Here is an 18,405-nt window from a genome sequence, read left to right as displayed (position 1 = left end):
TTTGTGTTCTCCCTTCTGCGACTCGCTGGGTACTTAAATCCCCTTTGGCACGTTAGCAGGGCTGTCCAGGCACTTTGCACTTTGTTTCGTAAGTGAATAAGTGCTTTTCTTTTCTCTGTGTATTGAGTTGCTATTGAATTGCTTCCCATATTTTTATTTCATACAAACTGAACAATTGTGGCCCCTCTATTTTATTTATAAAGGTTCAGTGTATCTTTGCCTGCCTACATCAATCTGCAAGGGAGTTGCAGAAAAGCCTCATGTTCATCGAGCCGTGAGTCACAACCAATTTTTAAAGCTGTTATAACAAAAAAAAAAAGTGTTTGCTTTTTTTTCACAAGTAACTTTAAAAGTGTAGCTTAGAAAGAAAAGAAAAATTAAAAAAAAAATTCAGTAGACACAACATTATTCCTGGATGCTTGTGAATCCTAATACTTTACTATTCCCATACTTTAGTATTACACATACCTGTGTCATATGCACAGATGAGCTTTAAAATTGTCACATACCATTGCCACTTTGCCTTTACTTTTATGTATCATTCCCCTGACTTCCTTACTGCAGGTGTGGGCAAGAAAGCTTTTCCTTTAAAACTTTTCAACAATGGGCATAAAATTCTGCAGCTGAGGTCTTGAAGAATGCAGATGGGTATAGTATGTGTTGGAGCTCGCAGTGTGTATTGACTAACTTTGTTTCTTTTTTTTTTTTTTCTATTTTTTTTTTTTTGCTTTTCTGATATTGTGTCGTTTTAAGTGGCTCCTGAGTGTAAAATGTCCTCTGAGGGTGGGCTGAGGGTGGGTGTGTTCCAGGCCAAGATCACCTTTGCACGGCCTGGGAAGAGCACACTGCATAGTTGGGTTCCACACCAAAAGGACTGGTGGCTTAGTTACCACGTGAGCAAAGAGCAGCTGCCTGTAAAAACTGCCCAGCACAGCCCTGTTTGCTGATCCGTGGGGTTTGGTATCTCCTGCCCCTTCCTCACAGCAAAACAAAAAAAAAAAAGGGGTGGAAAAAAAATTAGCAGTTTTTGGCTGGGAGCCAGCCTGTCTGTCTCCTTTTCTCTCTTCTGGCTGTGCTGCCTCTTTATATGGATGACAGGCCTTGGACGTTGCTTGGCTCGCCAGCACTGTGTTTAACATGGTGTCCTGGATGAATAAATGCTAAAACAGTGTTTGTTGCCAATTATAAGTGTTCCAGAATATCCTGTTGCCCTCTAAGCTGGTTTGGTTTTTTTGTTTGGTTTTTTTTTTTTTTTGAGTAAATTTGGGGAGCAGGAGCACCAAGTACTTTAATCTGCATTTTGAGGTGAAATGCTCGTGCCCACGCCTGTGTTCCCTTGGTGTTCTAATGTCTCCTTATTTAAACCACACATGAATTGCAGGAGATGAAACCAGACAAAGGGTGAAGTTTACAGACGATCGTGTTTGCAAGAGCCACCTCCTGGATTGCTGTCCCCACGATATCCTGGCTGGAACAGTAAGTATGGCCTCTGTCATAAGGAATTCTGGTGGGGAGGATGTTGGTACATCTCGTCTGGGCAGAGTGGGTGACTTCTAGGAGAGAGCAGTCACAATCCTAATTCCAGCTTTTGTGAACCGTGTATGGAAACTGCTGAAGTCAGGAGCTCTTAAGATACACTTGAAATGCTTTTCCCCTCACAATCCCATGTGAAGTTGTAAAATTCTTTCTCTTTTAGCAGTTTGAGGTGGTCAGAGCCTAAAACTTGTCCTGTGGTGGTTCCCAGACTGTAGGTCGACTGCTGCCCTGGGTGCTCTAGTTCACTGTTGCATCTTCAGCTTAGCAGGTGTTTTCTTAGCAGCTGCAATAGTCCTTGGAGGTTGTCAGTCTCCTCTCTCCAACCATGTGATGTTTCCTGATGGAACAGCAGCTATTCCATCATTCCTGGTGGGGTGGCCATGGCAGGTCACAGCTCCAGCCGAACGTGGGTTGTTTGAGCTGGTTGTTTTTTGTGTCTCTCTGCCCCACTGGTCTCACACAGTTCTCTCTGCTCCTTCACTGCTCCCTGTGGGAACAGGGCTGGCCAGTGTTCAAAGGTTTGGCTCACGTGCTCCCTCTGAGAGCACAAGGTGATGTGGGCTTTTAACAGTGAGGTGAGTGTTTCAGTTTGGGCTCCCAGATGAAAGCTGGGACTTGGGAAAGAAAACACTGCACGTCTTGTCCCCGTTGCTGTGTTACAGAATTCCAAGGCAGAGGTGAATGGGGGTGTTTGAAATCCACCCTCACCCTCAGTGTTTGCATGAAATGCTGTGGTGTTCCCAGTGCCCATCCACTTACCCAGGTTGTTTAAAGATGCTGTGGTTATTTATAGCCCTTCCTGCTGCTGTTTTGGGAGCTGGCTGGACACTGTGGATCTCCAGCAAAGGGCGGGCTGGCACTGCTGCCCTGCTTGTGTCACTGCCCTAGCAGGACTGTGGCAGCACTGCTAGAAAGAGCTAAAGCTGCCACTGCTCTGAGTGCTCAAACTTCAGCTTCTCAGTGGCTGCCTCTGAATAAGATTGGAAGAGCTGAATACCAGTCTCTGTGTATTGATTTTTTATTCATTTGAACCTCAGATAATGTTTTTCAGTGATTGCTCCATCAGCCTCCATATCACTTCCATTTCAGAATTTTAAACCTCCACCCTTCGTGTAGGTCACTGTGGTCAGGGTGTATTTTTTGACACAAGATTCTACAACAGTTTTTTGGGGCCCAGAGGGTGCTTTGAAGGGCCTTCTGCAGGTTTCCAGGAAGAGGGTAAATGGTGAATTGAAGGGGTTGAACTACGTGATGTGTGTGGCTGTGGGAGCTGGTGCCAAAGTCTGAGGTGTTCGGGTGGGTTATGAGTTTCCCAGGGCAGGGATGCACCTTGAGGAATCTGTTTCTCTTGCTTCTGGTGTTACTTGTCTTGATGGAGTTGTCCTTTCCCTCTTGCTGTGGAGTTTGTGCTCAGCAATTGCAAGAACAGGATGGAATAAAACTGCTCCTTCACAAGGTATTTTTTGGATCACTCAGGTGATCTTGTGGTGGCCTTGAAGTGGCTGTGGAGCTCTGCACTGCTCTCAGCCGGTTCCTGGGGGCAAGAAAAAGTATTGGTGCCCCAGATCTGTGTTGAAAGCACATGTGATGTCCAGAACAGGAACAACATTTCAGCTGTCAGCACTAGCAGCATGGAATGAAACTGAGCTGGAATGTGCAGGCTCCCCTCGTGATCCTGGGCAGCTCCATTGGCACCTTGTGGTGCTCTGCTCAGCTGGGTGGGGTAACACCCATCTCTGGGTGTATTGCTGCAGAAATCAGGGCCTTGGATCTCTTGGAAACTTCCAACAGATGCTCCAAGCCTTCTGGTGCTGTCTGTGTTGCATCCTCCCCCTGAAGGCATTGTTCCTGCTGCATCCTTTGTGTGTGCAGACATTCCTTGGTGGGAGGCTGATTGGAGGCGAGCAGGAAGCTGATCTCTTGGGTAGCTGTGCTCACTGAAATGAGTCCCATTCACTGACCTTCAGGTGCAGAGTAAGAGAAGGAGTCCAGGCTGTCAGTAAAGCTCTGGAATATTCCTGAGAGCTGCAGGAGGCCTGTTGATGTTGCTTTGTTCAGGTATACCAGTGTTCCTGGTCATAAGAGCTGTCATTATAAGTTGGATTGTTCCTGTGATTATTCTCTTTTTGGCTTCAGAAATTTGTTTAAACCTGTCACTAAATAAGCTACAGAGGTTCTCTAAACTAACTTACTAAACTAACTTCTCCCAAAATTTTCCTCCTTACATACAGAGACCAAAGAAAACCACTGTAGCTTATTTACAGCTGGTAATCCTCCTGAATTTCAGCTCCACTAAGAACTGGACAGATGAGTCTGAAAGCTGCCCAGGTTGAACATAGCTTGGAGGTTGCATTCAGGGAATTAATTGTGTCCCTGACAGGGGAATATGAGTGAGCTGAAATCTGTAGGTTTTAGAATTGTTTTGGGGGGGCGTCTGTGGTTTCCTTTTTCACTTGGGTGAAACTCTGCAGCTCTGATCACTATTAAAGAACCTTCTTTGTGGAAATTTCACTCTGTGGTGAGGTAGCAGTTCAGCAGAGAATATAAGAGATACCTCAGAATGTGGATTGCTCAGGAGATGTGAGCAGGACTAACCAGTGACATCTGAATGTCTTCAGTCTGTGGGTATGGGGGGTTAAATCTTCACTCAGGCTCTGCTGGTCCCCTGTGTTACAAACCAGCCAGTGTTGACTTGGAGCACGTTGTGATGTCTGTGGAAGGGCTGAGTGATGACAGCCCTCCCTGGGGTGAGAGGATGCTTTGAGGCAGAAGGGCTGCTGGTCTTACCTCATGTGAGCAATACCTGTGAAAATCTCCTTGCCTTAGAACGTCCCAAACGACATGGAGGAAGAATTGAGGTTTGTAAGCTGGTGAGACCTGAATGTGCTCCCCTTTTAACAAACAGGTGCACACTGTCAGCTCTTCTGAAGTTTTGGATTGGAGACCCTTCTGTGAAATGGGGTTAAGTGGCTCAGCTTGCAAGAAAAGTTCAGATAAGAATATTTGTGATCTGTGGCAATCACATCTAATATCATTAATTTCTCTCTGTTTTGGAAAGTGATCTCAGTCGAATGACCATGAGAATAAAAGATATGTCACATCATAGAAAGAGTTATTTTTGTGGTAAAATAACAGTAGCTCTCCAGCATTCTTTGAAGAGGCTTGCCTGAAGATGAACATGATCAAGCTCTGAAAGTACCAGCATGGGGATTTTTTTGTAGGCATTGAATTTCCACCATTTGAGCTCAGCAGGACTATTCTGGATGCAGTGTCTGTTTCTGTAGCCTGTGGCCTCCTTATTCTGGTAAATCTGAGCAAAATGAGAAAGGCTAAATAGTGGCAAGTCATCCAGAATTGGTATATTTTTGTCTAAAACAGAAAAGCTAATAAGAGATAACTGCTGCAAACCTGAATCTTACCTGGTGGAGTTTGCTTTCTTTGCTAAACACTGCTGTTCAAGTACATTGTTTCACATAAGTGTCCCCATAAGCTTTAGTTTGTGATGTTCCACAGGTATTCTGTGTTATTCCACTTTAGCTCTTTCCTGCAGCTCAGTAAGTTGACACTTGTTGTGTGTGTGCAGGTTTGGGCTCCTTGGAACTGGTGGTGACTGGGAGAGAAGAGGATGGAGGGCTGGGGTGTTCCTTGACACGTACCCTGCCATTCTTACTGTGGCTCACAGTTAGGGCTTTTGTTATTTTGGCTTTCAAAATGTCATATTCTTTCTCTACCATAAGAGAAATGTTCTTTGTTACAAATTGATAATGTTGAAATGCCATTTCTGTTTCGAGAGCATAATCGACTTGGGTTCATGTGGCTGTTAACTACTGGGTTGGGGAAAAAATAAATTTAAATAGCATTGACTGCAGTGGGAGGGAAGGGCAGCATGCAGGTCAGAGCTTTCTGGGAAGGGAGATGCTCTTAAATCTCTCATTAAATGGGCTTATTTGTAGGACTTAGCTTTGCTGGGCAGGCTTTAAAATGCCAGGCTGCAGCTGGGTGCGGGAAGGGGCTGGCTGTAGAATTAAGAGTCTGTTGTTGCTGAGCGTGGGGTTGTGCATTTCCACTGGCTGTAACCCCTGTTCCTTTAAGTCCATTTGTTGTTGATAGGAAGCATTGTTTCTGTCCTACAATTTTGTATCTTTCAATGTGTTATTGGGGCTTGTCCTTTCACAGATGTGCATTTCCAAGAGAGCTTTAAACAGGGTGCAGGTATGCTTTGCTTTGCTGTGGCTCCATGAGAGGAGACATTTGCAGTTGGTGCCGTGTTGAAGGAGACCCAGCTCCCTCACAGCAGTTTCTAAGGCTGTGCTATGACCTAAAGCAGGAGTAGGACTGGTCTTATAACATTTGGGGTGTGTTAATGTTGTTCCAGGAACACCTAGAAAAGGGGTTCTGGCAAGCATGTGTTTCTTCTGGCTAGTTGTATTACTGATAGGTTAGAAGGAAGCTCTTCCTAAAAAGACTTTATTTTGATGTGATGCAGTTGGCAAGAGCTAAGGATCTGCTGCTTGTTGCTATAACAGAGGGTTTTTGCATGAGTCTTCCTTTTTCTCTTCCACAGCGAATGGACCTGGGAGAATGTACAAAGATCCATGACTTGGCACTGCGAGCAGATTATGAGATTGCAAGTAAAGAGAGAGACCTCTTTTTTGAGCTGGATGTGAGTATGGAGAAGTTTTAGTTACTTTTGTGGGAAATGCTTCTTGAAGTTACTGAGCTGAGCAGTAGAACTCGGTGACCATTTCAGCTTATCATGGTGTTTGATGTGTGACCAGTGCAGGATGTGCAGCCCCTTCCTGACTGTGGGCTTGATTGCTGACTTGAAACTGTACAGGTAATTATGGCACTTGCCATCCCTCATTAGCTCAACTAGCTGGGAGGCTCCTCTGGCATTCCTTGCATCCCACACCTGCTGCTCTGTACCAGGTCGCTGTAACCTGGTACCCTGTCCCAGAAGGGGATTTAACATTAAAACCCTTCTGCTCTGTGGTTTTACTTTTGGCAGATTTAACTTTCTGTGATGGAACAGATCAAGGGGAAGAACAATTCTGTCTTCCCTTTTCATGTTATTCCTGTGCACTTGTTGCTCCTGCTCTGGAAATTCAAGTGCAAAGCAGTGTTGATGTGAGCATCCTGTGATGTGTCAGAGTCAAGGAACTGGGTCAGGTTCCAGGCATGGGTCAAATGTTCCTTGTTCTGCAAAGTGTCATTTATTGCTGTTTTTTTTTTCCCCAAAGCATCTGTTCTCGAGATTGTTTATGCATTACAGAGGGACTGCACCAGATGGCTGTTGGCTGTCAGGCATGGAGAGCATCTTTATTCCTAATTCTTTGTCTGATCATGCAGGCCATGGATCACCTGGAGTCCTTCATTGCAGAGTGTGATAGGAGAACAGAACTGGCCAAGAAACGCCTGGCTGAGACACAGGAAGAGATCAGTGCTGAAGTGTCTGCAAAGGTATTGGCCTCTTGTTAAACATTGGTTCTGAAAGTCTGTGTGGGAGCTGTGGTGCTCTGTTGTCTCTGACACCACTGATAATTGATGGTTTAGAATAGCAAATCCATCCCATGGTTGTTATCTCTTTACTTAGCAAATGCTCATGGAGTTTCCTCTTTGGGAACTTGCCTCACTGGGCCAATACAGGACATTTCTGAAGCTGATTTTGTGGACTCTGTACTGTCCTGTAAGCCAGAAACGTGCTGCTGTTTGCAGCAGAACTGATGATGTCCTCTCTATGCCCAGTTTCTCTCTTTGCCAGGTGTTGGTGACTGTTGTGATTGGCCCACCAATCCCTTTTGTTGGGCCTCTTGACTTTTGGAGATTTACGGCCATCTTGCAGCAACTGATTTAGTTAAACAGTATTTTTTAAAGAGAAGGGAGAAGTTTTCCTGCAAGCTTTATCAGGTTCTTGTCTTACTAAAAACTAACTATTCTCTTTAGGCAGAGAAAGTACACGAGCTGAATGAAGACATTGGAAAACTCCTAGCTAAAGCTGAACAGCTGGGAGCTGAAGGAAATGTTGATGAGTCTCAGAAGATCCTGATGGAAGTGGAGAAAGTCCGGGCAAAAAAGAAAGAGGCAGAGGTATGGCATTGGTTCTGTGGGTTGGAACAGGAGCCTGGGCTGAGTACATGTCACAGCTGGGCACTTCCTACCTCTACCCCTGTGTTGCCAGCACCTCCTTTCCCAGTTTCAGCCATGTGCCAGCAAGCAGTTGGCAGTGGATAAAAAGCTTTTTAGAAACTTTTCTCTAGTGCAGAGAGCTGACTGGGGCGGGGAGGGCTTTGTCCTCTGGAATATTTGGTCACTGTTCCTTTGCAGGGACAGACTGTCGGGCTTAGCTGTGCCCACAGAGCGTTTGTGTGGCACCTCCTTTGTGTGGGGGTGGGTTTTCATTCTTGAAAGCCATTCTTTACAGGGGTTTCCCTGGAGGGTTGTGACAATGCAAGGCTTCCCTGACACTTGTGTGGGTTTTCTTGCCTCCCTTTAGGAGGAATACCGAAATTCAATGCCTGCATCCAGCTTCCAGCAGCAGAAGCTGCGTGTGTGTGAAGTCTGTTCAGCATATCTGGGTCTCCATGACAACGACCGGCGTCTTGCTGACCACTTTGGAGGCAAATTACACTTGGGTTTCATTCAGATTCGTGAGAAACTGGATCAGCTGAGGGTAATCCTCTCTGTTTTAAACCTTCTCTTTGTAGTTTCGAAGACATTGAGCGCTTCTAATAAATTAATACAGAATTCTTGGCAGAGTGGTTGTAAAAGCTCAGAATCTTCCAATTGCAGAATCCCTGAAACTTCAAATGGAGCCTTTTTTAGCCTCGTCTTGGGTTCTGTTCTGTATTTTCTGGGTAACTAAATATCTACCCTCTGAATCAGTCAAACCAGACCATGGCTGTCATTTATTCCTTAGAGCATTGGTACAGTCACCTGTATTTTTCTTGTTGATATGGCTGAAATTTGTCAGTCTGAGGCCTCTTAATGAGACGTTGGAACTGCAGTTTCACATAGTGTGTGAACTGAAGTTTCATGTCAGCATAAAAGGTCTTGAGTAGCTGAAGCCATTAGGAGTTTTCTGAAGAGGTTTGTAATGGGTTGTGGCATGGGCCTTGCTTGCAAACAGAGACCTTTAGCCTGCTCTAGTAAGAGCTGTGATTCCTGTGCCTCCCTCAGTATATTGAGGTCAGTGCCTTGACTGAGGAAAATGAAAACCTTGATAGAGATCTTGAGTAGCACATAAAATGCAGTGAAATAGTTCTTTGTCTTGCTCTGGGAAGGGTCTCCCTGCAGATCACTGACCTGTGACTGTATGGCTGAAATATGATGTGGACTGTTTGGTTTTTGTTTTTTTTTTTCTAGAAAACAGTGGCAGAAAAGCAAGAGAAGAGAAACCAGGATCGTTTGAGACGGAGGGAGGAGAGAGAACGAGAGGAGAGGATGGGCAGACGGTAAGTGGGACCTGACAGCTGGCTTGTGAAGTTGGGTTTTAAATAGTCTGATTTTTCGTACCTTAGCGTTGCAGGAACACAGCATCTGCTGCTGGAGTAGCTGTTGGATGAGCTCTGGATACTGTATGAGCACCTTGAGATTCAGTTAAAGATGGAAACACATGCACAAAGCCCCACCACAGAGTGATTGTATGTGTATTGCCTCAACTTCCATTGTGTGTCTGAAAGATGGGAGCTCCCTGCAGTCTTCAGGCTTATACTGGGCTAGTCCCTGTCCTTGGGAATCTGAATATGGATAAAATACCCTCATCCAATGCATCTGAGTGGGAAAGTTCAAGATGAGTGAGGAGTAGGTCTGCTCAAAAGGGTCATGCAGAAATTCCCTGAACAGCCCTCCTCACTTCTAGTCTCGTAGGTGACAACAGTGTGGAGCTGGTATCCATGAGCTAAATGGGGGGCTGCCTGCCTTGCTCCAAAACTTTTCTACAGTAACAGTGAGGTGCTTTTGGCACAGCTTTGATATCCAAGAGATCCCAAGGTGTGACTGCTTCTGGTGGTTGTGGCCACGTGTGTCACCTTCTGCTCAGATGTCTGTAATTCCTGAGCAGTGGGAGTGGCTGGAACGTTGGTATTCTCAGGACAAGCTTTTCTGCTTCCTGCCAGCTGAACTGGAAAAACAATTTCTTCTGTACTTGAAGTGAAGAGGCACCTTGTGTGTAAACAGCTCAGTTAAACAGCCTGTGTGGGGAGGGTGGTTATTTGCAGGGCTCAGGCAGAGGAAGTGGCAGGGTGGGAATGCTGTTCTCGTTGTTACAACATCTCCTCAGTTACCGCATGTGTTTCTCTTCTTGTACTTCTTGCATCAAAAAAACCCCAACCTTCCTGCTTGTGGAGAGCTCCTTTTGACCTTTGGTGTCAGCTGAAGAGTGAGTTTATCTGAGGCAGATGAGGTTTGTAACTGAGTTGTGCTCTGAGATGGTGCTGGCTTCTGGCTATAATTAGTGGAAGTGCTGACAAATAAACACCGGAATGAAGCGGCTTGGTGATTTTGATGGAATGTGAAAGATGTAAACCCCAAATTGTTATGTATTATACATATTATTATATCACTTAGAGTGTTTTATATGGGTTTTCTCTCTGTGGGTTGCCTGGTGGGATATGAAGTGCCAGTTTGTGCTGCAGCATTCTGCTGAACAGCACCTTCTGGAGAGCCTCCCAATTTCTGGTATCCATGCAAGACTGTCAGTAATCCAGTTAAATTTGGGAGCTGCAGAATCTGGAACTAACTGATGAGTGCAGGAGTTCATCAAAAGGGACTGCTGTGGCTGCTGCAGTGGTCAGAGAGGTGGAAGTGAAATGGGAAGTGTCAGACCCACAGCAGGACTGTACCTGATCTGGACTCCGTTTGTCTCCGTGGTGCCTCTTCTTCCTGGAGGTCATTTCTGTGTGGAAATTGCTCAACAGAGTTGCCTTCAGGAAGAATCCTCTGGATCTCTTAGTTGATCTGCATCTCCCCAAAAACACTGCCTTTCTTCCTCCTGTGGTGTGTCTGGGGTTTTGGTTTTGTGGTTTTTAAAAAAATCCCCAAACCCTCAGTTCTTGAACGTTAAGGAGCCTTTTGTGTTCATAGGTAGTTCATGTGTGGATGCACCTGATGAGGGGATTTGAAGATGGCTTTTGAATGTTTATTTATGGCTTTAAATATGAAGGGCTTAAGAATGCATTGAGTTGGCCTAAAGTCTGAGTTCTGGCTGCTTCCATGTGTGACACTGCTTAGAGACCATGGCTGGCTCTGTGGGGAGGCACCTGTGTGCTCCCCTGCTCAGATACCATGAGAAAACTTGTTATGAAGGAGCCAGGAGTGCCATACAGAGGAGGTGAAATTAATTGCCTTTCCAAAATGAGAGCTTGACCCAAAGGAGGACAATAGTTTTCCCAGTGTCAGAACTTAGGTTGCATCCCAGATTTCCCAGCCCCTTACCTGCTGGGAGCTGTGCACACCATACTCACAGGGGCACTTCTCCATCAAAAACTGACTGGTGACTTCTACCACTTTTCAAACTGCCTCTTATCCAGAGCCTGATACTTTAAGGAACCAGAGGAAACGTTTCCTGCAGAACTCTTCTTGTCATATCCTCATGTGCAGCATCCTCAGGGTGTTACTCAGTAAGAGAGAGTGTGACTTGACTTCGGGAGTCTTTGGTGACTGACAGGCACTGTGACATACTCTGGGAACCTGTGGGTTCCCTTGTGAAACTCTGCCTCTCTCAGCTGTTATTAATTTGTCGATAAACTGTCATTCCACATAGGAATGAGTGAACTGGGTTGTCACACTTAGTGGTAAATAAACACAAGTGGTTTGTTTGGTGTTGCTGGCGGTGTTGGGTACCCAGTAATCTTGGAAGACTGGAATTCTGTGGAGAGGTGGCATGCTTGGAAGTGCAGCCCTCAGTGTTTGCCTCCAGGCTACACCAGCAAACAAGTCCAGTGGAGTTGCCAAATGGATTTCCTTTGTGTTAGGCTGCACAAAAGACAGATTATGAAACTCAGCACAAAGTCTGTGATACAGAGACCAGAAAGAGGAAAAAATAGAGAAAATAGACATGCTCAGCCTCTTGCTCCTCTGGACAGCATTCTTCTTTTGTCTCCTGATGATTCAGGCTAGTAAGAAAAGAGCTGTTTTGTTGGATACTTCCTGAAATCCAAAGTGTGACTCTAGGGAATGATTATCAGGAATTTTTCGTGCATGTTCCTGCTCGGATCATAGGCAGGGGAGGGCAGCCAGGCCTTTCAGGGGACGTGGAAGGGCTTTGTGAGGGATGTGCGCACTGGTGGTTCAGAATAAAGTGATCAGGACGAAAAGGACATTAAGAACTTGGAGTAATTGCAACCACCAAAACAATTCATCTGCCTGCCAGGCACCTCCAGGAGGTCCTGCTGCTCCGTCAGGTTTTGTTATAGGTGTGTGGTTATTGCCTTGCTCTCCTGGTTTATCAGCTTTTCCTTCACCTGGTCCTGTGTGTTGCCTCAATGCATGGCTCGTTTGCAGACTCCAAGTTCAGCTCCACCTTGTTTACAGTCCTACCTGAATTCCCCTCTAAATTTGGGGTTTCTTTTGCTTTCTACCATGACTGAACAACCCCATTTCATTGTGAAAAAATGTTCTGTGCACGTTGATTTGCTTAGTCGTGTCTTACCCAGGTTTGATTTTAAATGATGTTATTAAAACAGGTACTTCTCTATTGCTTCTCAAATTTTTGTGTGTAGCTTTCAGCCACATCTTCTACAGTCCCAGGGGTGTGACTGCAACACCCCTGTAAGTCTGTGCAGTGGGGAGCAGTTACAAGAGTGAGTCTCTAAGTCACTGAACAGGGAGATCAGCCACTTCTTAATTAAAGCAAAACGAGACTGTTCAGACAGCACGTGACAGTTTGGTATGAGCTGGCTCTGAGATGTGGCCACAGAGGAAGAGGGAGGGCGGGTCTTGCACGTGCTGTGATATTTTAAGTGGTGCTGAGTAATGGTGCTGCAGAAGTTGAGAGAATTGTGACATTGTTTATGTCAGAAGCTGACAGCAGTAAGCTGGGAGTGCCACACATGAGCTCCGAAGCCATGGAAATGTGAGAAAGAATAGTGAGGCCTGGATTATTCTTCTCAAGTGCTTTTTAAGTCAGGGATGAAGGATTGTCAAGTTTATATCTGTCACTTCTCAGCTCTTCCCTTTTGGCTGTGTCCCTTCTTTTTTTCTAGTTCACGTTTCCCAGACAGGGATAAAATATTGATGCAAATTTTCCTCTAATATTTGTTAAACAAATACAGTGAGGTAGAAAGTGTTGTTTTCTCTTTACTAAAACCTTGTCAAATTACAACTGCCTCAAAAGAACCAAAACCATAAATCTGTCAAGTGTCTTTCTGACTGGAGAGTGGCACTTCTTGAAAATCTAGAGTTGATCCAGCTGATGTTAGACTGCAGGGGGTAAAGGATATATAACAAATGTGCACAGTAAACCTAGAAAGGTTCATTGTGATGCTTTATCAGAGACTGAACTGGTTTCTAGACCTTTTCTGTTGTGACAGAAAGCTCTGCAAGCAGAAACTGGTGTTTCCACAGAGTTCTTCAGTTTTTGACAAATTCTCACTGCCCACAAAATTGAAGCTAATTAAATGTTTTAATGGCAAGCTTTTTTTAAACTGACACATCACTTGGGGTATTGCTGTGTTCCTGTGAAGAGCTGCCAACGTGGATGAGTTTTTCTATTGAAAACCCACTGGCTTTATCATAACTTCTCTCACTTAACTCTCCTCTTCCCTCTAGGTCTGGATCAAGAAATAGAGATCGTCGAAGGTGAGTGCCCAGTTCTACCAAATGCCTGTTTGTGTTTATGTCTTAGCTGCTGAGGTTTTTCCTGGGTCTCACAGATGGAGTTCACTCAGTGCCTCAGTCTCTTTGCCTTACTTCCTGAAAAAAAAAGGGAGCTCCAGCGTGGGCACCTCAGTGGTGCTGCTCAGCTTGGTGTCCCTTGTTGGGCTGTACAGCAGGGGCTGTGCAGCCTGGTCAGGACGGGGTCTGTGTGCTCCAGAGTGAGTCCAGGAATGTCCTTGGTGCCTCTTCCAAGGCATATACTGATATACTTCCATAGTTTTAATGTCTGAAATATCTGTTACATGTGTAATACCTCAGATGTGAAAATGCTGATGCAAGATTAAACCCCCCACATCTCTGGAAGAGTGTGTCTGAATTGTATGACAGCATTCTGTGTGATCATGGACCTGGAGATCTCCCTCTGGCATCCTTCTTGGTTTTAGAGCAGGTTGAAACAAATCTGCTTCTAAAGTGCAGGGCTTTCACTTAGGGAGGCTTCTCTTAGGGTTATGGTAATTTAAAATAAATAAACAGGCTACTTACTTTGGCTCTTTTCTGCTTTTACACCTTGAGTGAGGCAGGGTTGGAAGCTCTGCCCTTGGCATGTGCTTATGATAACGGTGGGAGCTTTTTTCTATAAACTTCCCAGAAAACTGTATTATCCCTTGGCACTTTGTTGGTAGGTGCAGGAGGAGGGGTGTGGGTGCTGGCAGGGATGTGGCTGGGGAGGGGCGAGCGCTGATGCTCTGGGTAGGTGTAACTCGGGAATGTCGGAGGGGTGGGCTCAGGTGTGCAGATCCCGGGCACTGCCCGTGTCCTGAGCCTGAGCCAGCCTGTGTCCCCTGCAGGTCACGGTCCCGGGAGAGGCGGCGAAGGCGCTCCCGGTCGGCGTCCCGGGAACGGCGGAAGTCCCGCTCTCGGTCCCGGGACCGGCACCGGCGCCACCGGAGCCGCTCCCGCAGCCACAGCCGAGGGCACCGCCGGGGCTCCAGAGACAGGAGCTCGAAACACAAGTATGTATTCCTGGCAGGAGTGCTTCTGGAGAGGGGAGCCCTTGGCTCACAGAGAGACTCCCCATCCTGTGGCTCTCAGCAGCAGCTGCAGGGGCCTGTGCCGGGGCCTGGGCCAGCTCCTGGGCCAGAGCAGGATTTCCCAGTGGCCTCACGTGAGGGCAGTAACTCTAAAGCAAGATCCCAGCTGAAAGGAGAGTCCAGCAGGTAGAATTGGTTCCCTGATTGCAGTGCTGAGCCTTGAGACACTCCTGGTTTTCTTGTATGAGAAGCAGCACCAAGGTCTGTCTGAGCTAACTGAGCCTCCCTGGGTCTGCAAAAGCCAAGTGACTGAGAGGCAGTTTTGATGTTACATTTCTGTTGTTACCTTCTGCTTCCCAGATTCCTCCTCTCAGTGCTGGCATGGGGAGGGAAGTGTATGATTTGGAGTCTCAGGCAAGTCTGTTAGAAGGCCGCTTGAGAGAGAGAGAAAGAAGTAATTCTTTAGGAATCAGCACTAGAGGGAGGGGAAAAGGAATCCAGGAGGAGTATACAATTCTCCTATTGCTGAGGAGAAGCACTGTAGTTCAAGGAAGGGCTTTAAGTCTCCTGTGAAACTCAGCAGAACAACCTCTGTGTTGGAGGAAGGATGAGACAAGGGTGTAGGAGTATTAGAAAAACTGAATGGAATCACTGCATTTCCTTACAGCCCTTCTTAGCCCAGCAACAAGTCTATCTCCAGGTGCTTGCTGAAGTTAGATCTGGCTGTTTTTAAATACTCCTGATTAATAGAGGAGTGCTTTAGCACTGTCTTACCTGATTAGGCCACTGGACTACAACTCCAGAAACAAACCTATTGTTGTGTGTCTTGTGTCACTTTAGCTGAGGGGCAAGAACAGCTTTTAAAGGTACCTGGTGAAGGGGAGGGAAATAATGGTCTGAAAAATAAGCCTGTTAATAATTGAGGGGGGGTGTAAATACTGTTGATTCTCCAATGGCTGAGATACTAAAGTGCTTTTTTAAATCTGTCTTGAACATGAAAAATAAAGAAAAGAAGTTTGGACAATTAGGAAGTGAGGAAGATCCTGTAATAACTATTACTAAAGAGCAGGTAAGGGATTACTTCGGAATCCTTGGTCACATCCAAACCAGCCCATCAGAGTTGCAGGGGGATTGGCACTGACACACCTGCACAAAATTGCTGAGAACTGGGGACAGGCCAGGATCAGATTAAGAAAATAAAGCAAGGACAAGAGAACAAACAGGAAAATCCTGTTTCCTGAAAAAGGTTTAGTTTCTCTTTTCACCGTGAGAATTAACGGGACCAGCCCTCAGGTTCTGCTGGTCTGAGGTCTCACTTGCAGAAAGAAAGAGAGAGTGTCACAGGATCTGGAGGTCTTGGGGTAGGAGGATTGCAGGCAGCAGGTGCTCTTGTGGGAACAGGTAGAGAGTTAATCTCATCAGAGTGATGTGTTCTGGTTAAATGACAGAGTTTAATGACAATTAAATGGCTCATGTGACACCAAAGGGCTGTAAGGTTTTGATCTATCAATTGTGAAGTATTTTCAAACCTTACAATCAACAAGAATGAAAGCTGGAACCTCTGAGGTACCTGCCAGGGCCTCTTCTTGTGTCTGTAAGGAAAAACCTGTGTACTGAGCCTTGGAGTAAAATGTGGGCACCTTTCCCAAGAGGTATGGGCTGTTAGAGCTCCCTCAGGATCAGTTCCCTTGGAATTCTGCTATTCCATAAGCTGGCATGAATCACACAAGACACAGCCTTTCAGACTGGACCCAATATGAAGCCTCCTGTTTAATTCTGTGTGGGCTGACACGGGGAAGAGCTGCTGAAAATGTGTAGCTGTCACCCGGGCAGGGCCATTGAAAGATGTACAGTATAAATCTGTGTCATCCTGATTCTGAACCCGGGATGCTGCCAAGGCCAGTGTTTGTCAGGATGCAAAATGAAAAGCCCAGGGCTGAGGGAGCAAAGTTGGTATTTCAAGCAGGTGAACAGAAAGCTTAGGGCAAAATGAAAAACCACTCTGGAAGGCACGGGCAGAGCTGAATCAGAGACAAGGGAGAAATTGCAGGTGCTTTAGTGTATCCCAGAAAACTAATAAGGGGCCCAGGGAAGACCTGAGAGAGCCCCTGGGGCCACAGCTTGAAGGGATCACTGTGAGGAAGGAGTGACAGAGGGTCCAGAGCCGGTGTTCCCTCATGGAAACCCCCCAGAGCCCAGAGCTGCCACCTCGGGGACCTGTAGGCACATTCCTGTGCTGCCCCACAGCCCTGAGAGGGAAAGGTGGTGTCACTTTGTGAGTGACTGACAGTTTTGAGCTGTGAAGCTGATAGAGATGGTTTCATTTGTGCTTCAGATCTTCCAGAGATCGGTCTTCGAGAGAAAAGTCCCGAGACAGAGAGAGGAAAGACAAGAGCTCTTCTGAGAGGCGGCACGAGAGCACAAACGGCAAATCTCGTTCCAAGAGGTCAGAAGAGAGAGAAGCTGGAGAGATCTGAACTCAAAAACGATCTGTGTTGCACTGTAAATAGTCTGATAAACATTCTACACAAAAGCCTAAATTTTCCCATTTATATTTACTGAATACAACTCATCTTTTGTAGTTTGGGGTTTTTATTGTTTGGCAGATAGCTGTGAGTTTGTAGAGAACACAAGAGTTACGTACTGTTTAACAGGGTTTTGTTTTAGTAGGAATAAATAAACCTGGATGGATGGTTTTGAGCCCAGGCCAGTGTGGACACCCTGTGTTTGTCCTGACAGTGGTTGGGGCCGTGCTGTGCCTGGAGCCCTGAGCTGCCCTGACCTTTGTAACGCTTCAGCCCTTCCCAAAAGCCCTCCCTGACCCTCTGTGAGCACACCAGTAGTGCTGGTCCTCACTTTATTCTATTTTTACTTTTGTTTATGTATGTCAAAAGAAAATCCTGATTTTTTTTTTTGCTTAGCCACCTCATTTTTATGTCTCCAGCACCTGAGTTGCCTCAGTTGTCCAGCTGAGGTGAGACAGGTAAAATTTGGCCCTGATTTATTCTGAAAGCTGTGAGGGTGACCAGATCAGCACGTTTCTGAGATGGGCTCAGGTCTGATTTTAGTCCCTTTACAGGTCAGACAGTGGGTGTGAGCAAAGCAGTGGGAGACCGAGGCTGGTTTCATCTGGCTGTTTACTGTGCACTCTGCAGCCAGAGCTTCCCCTGGGGGACTTTCTGACCTGCAGCCAAAAGCGTTGGTGTGTTCCCAAGGCCAGGGAGGCAGAAGGGGGCAGAGGTGCCTCGGCTGGAGGTGTCCCAGCGCCCGCTGATCTGTAACCGGGTCTGTGTCCCAGGAGGGCAGGAAGGAGCCCGGCTGTGCCAGCCCTTGGTCGCCATCCAGGGTCGGCGTTTTGTGGGAGTTGTGCGAGTGAAGCCCTTGTGTCCCGCCGAGCCGGGCGCTGCTCATTAGCCGGGCGGGGCGGTTAATTACGGCCGTTAATTACCGTTCCGGGGGGTCCGTCGATGCTGTGCGGATCCGCCCAGCATTCCCCCTCCCCTCCTCCTCCATCCGCGGCTCCCCGGTGTCAGTCCCCCGTGCATGCGCCGCCCCCCCCCCCCCTTCCTCTCCGGTTTCCGTCTTTTATACACCGAATTGCCGACGGTTTCACGTGTGTTTTTTTGTAACCTGCGCTCGGCGGGGGGAGGGGGGGGGCAAAGGGAAGGGGCGGGCGGCGGGCGCGGGCGCTCGGTGGCTGCCCTGTGTACGCGCCTGTCGCGTGTTTCCCGCCGCGGTTCTGAGCGGGCATTAAAGATGTGTGTTTTGCTTCCGGGCGGTGGGCTGCCCGGACGTGCGTTGTTGTCGGGCGCGGTCCCCGCCGGCCCGGCCCCGCCACCGCGGCCGGGCGGAGAGGGCCGGCCCTGCCGCGTCTGAGCGTACTTCCGCCGTGGGGGCGGGGCGATGGATGGGCGAAGTGACGGCGGGCGGCGGGTGAGTGAGAAGGCGGGGCGGGCGACGGGCCGGGCCGGGCCCGGCGGGGCACCTGGGGTGGACTGAGGCGCCCCGGGGCAGCAGGGGGGCG

At 47.2% G+C, this 18,405-nt stretch overlaps 1 protein-coding gene across 3 annotated transcripts; it reads left to right on the top strand.

The window, feature by feature from the left end:
- The first annotated feature begins 255 nt into the window (after positions 1-255).
- On the top strand, positions 256-16,962 carry LUC7L (LUC7 like). 3 transcript variants are annotated; one of them, XM_018067515.1, is made up of 10 exons: positions 256-274; positions 1,382-1,476; positions 6,101-6,199; positions 6,886-6,996; positions 7,480-7,623; positions 8,030-8,206; positions 8,899-8,987; positions 13,303-13,332; positions 14,199-14,363; positions 16,717-16,962. In XM_018067515.1, the coding sequence occupies exons 3-10, from the start codon at positions 6,104-6,106 to the stop codon at positions 16,856-16,858; spliced, it is 954 nt and encodes a 317-aa protein (XP_017923004.1). In that variant the 5' UTR covers positions 256-274; positions 1,382-1,476; positions 6,101-6,103; the 3' UTR covers positions 16,859-16,962. The 3 variants fall into 3 exon arrangements, with proteins under 3 accessions (XP_017923004.1, XP_017923002.1, XP_017923003.1); XM_018067513.1 differs by lacking the exon at positions 256-274 and adding an exon at positions 15,389-15,450; XM_018067514.1 differs by lacking the exons at positions 256-274; positions 14,199-14,363.
- Positions 16,963-18,405: the final 1,443 nt, after the last annotated feature.

This window comes from Manacus vitellinus, unplaced genomic scaffold (assembly GCF_001715985.3).
Source record: "Manacus vitellinus isolate BGI_N305 unplaced genomic scaffold, ASM171598v3 scaffold_12_pilon, whole genome shotgun sequence".
Lineage (NCBI taxonomy): Eukaryota > Metazoa > Chordata > Aves > Passeriformes > Pipridae > Manacus > Manacus vitellinus.
Note: the sequence above shows the minus strand (reverse complement) of the source record. Positions and strands in the feature narration are given on the sequence as shown.

Coding starts and splice junctions, on each gene's coding strand:
- LUC7L (XM_018067515.1), top strand. CDS start 6,104: ATGGACCTGGGAGAATGTACAAAGATCCATGACTTGGCACTGCGAGCA. Junction 6,997..7,479: donor GTGCTGAAGTGTCTGCAAAG/GTATTGGCCTCT, acceptor TATTCTCTTTAG/GCAGAGAAAGTACACGAGCT. Junction 13,333..14,198: donor AGAAATAGAGATCGTCGAAG/GTGAGTGCCCAG, acceptor TGTCCCCTGCAG/GTCACGGTCCCGGGAGAGGC.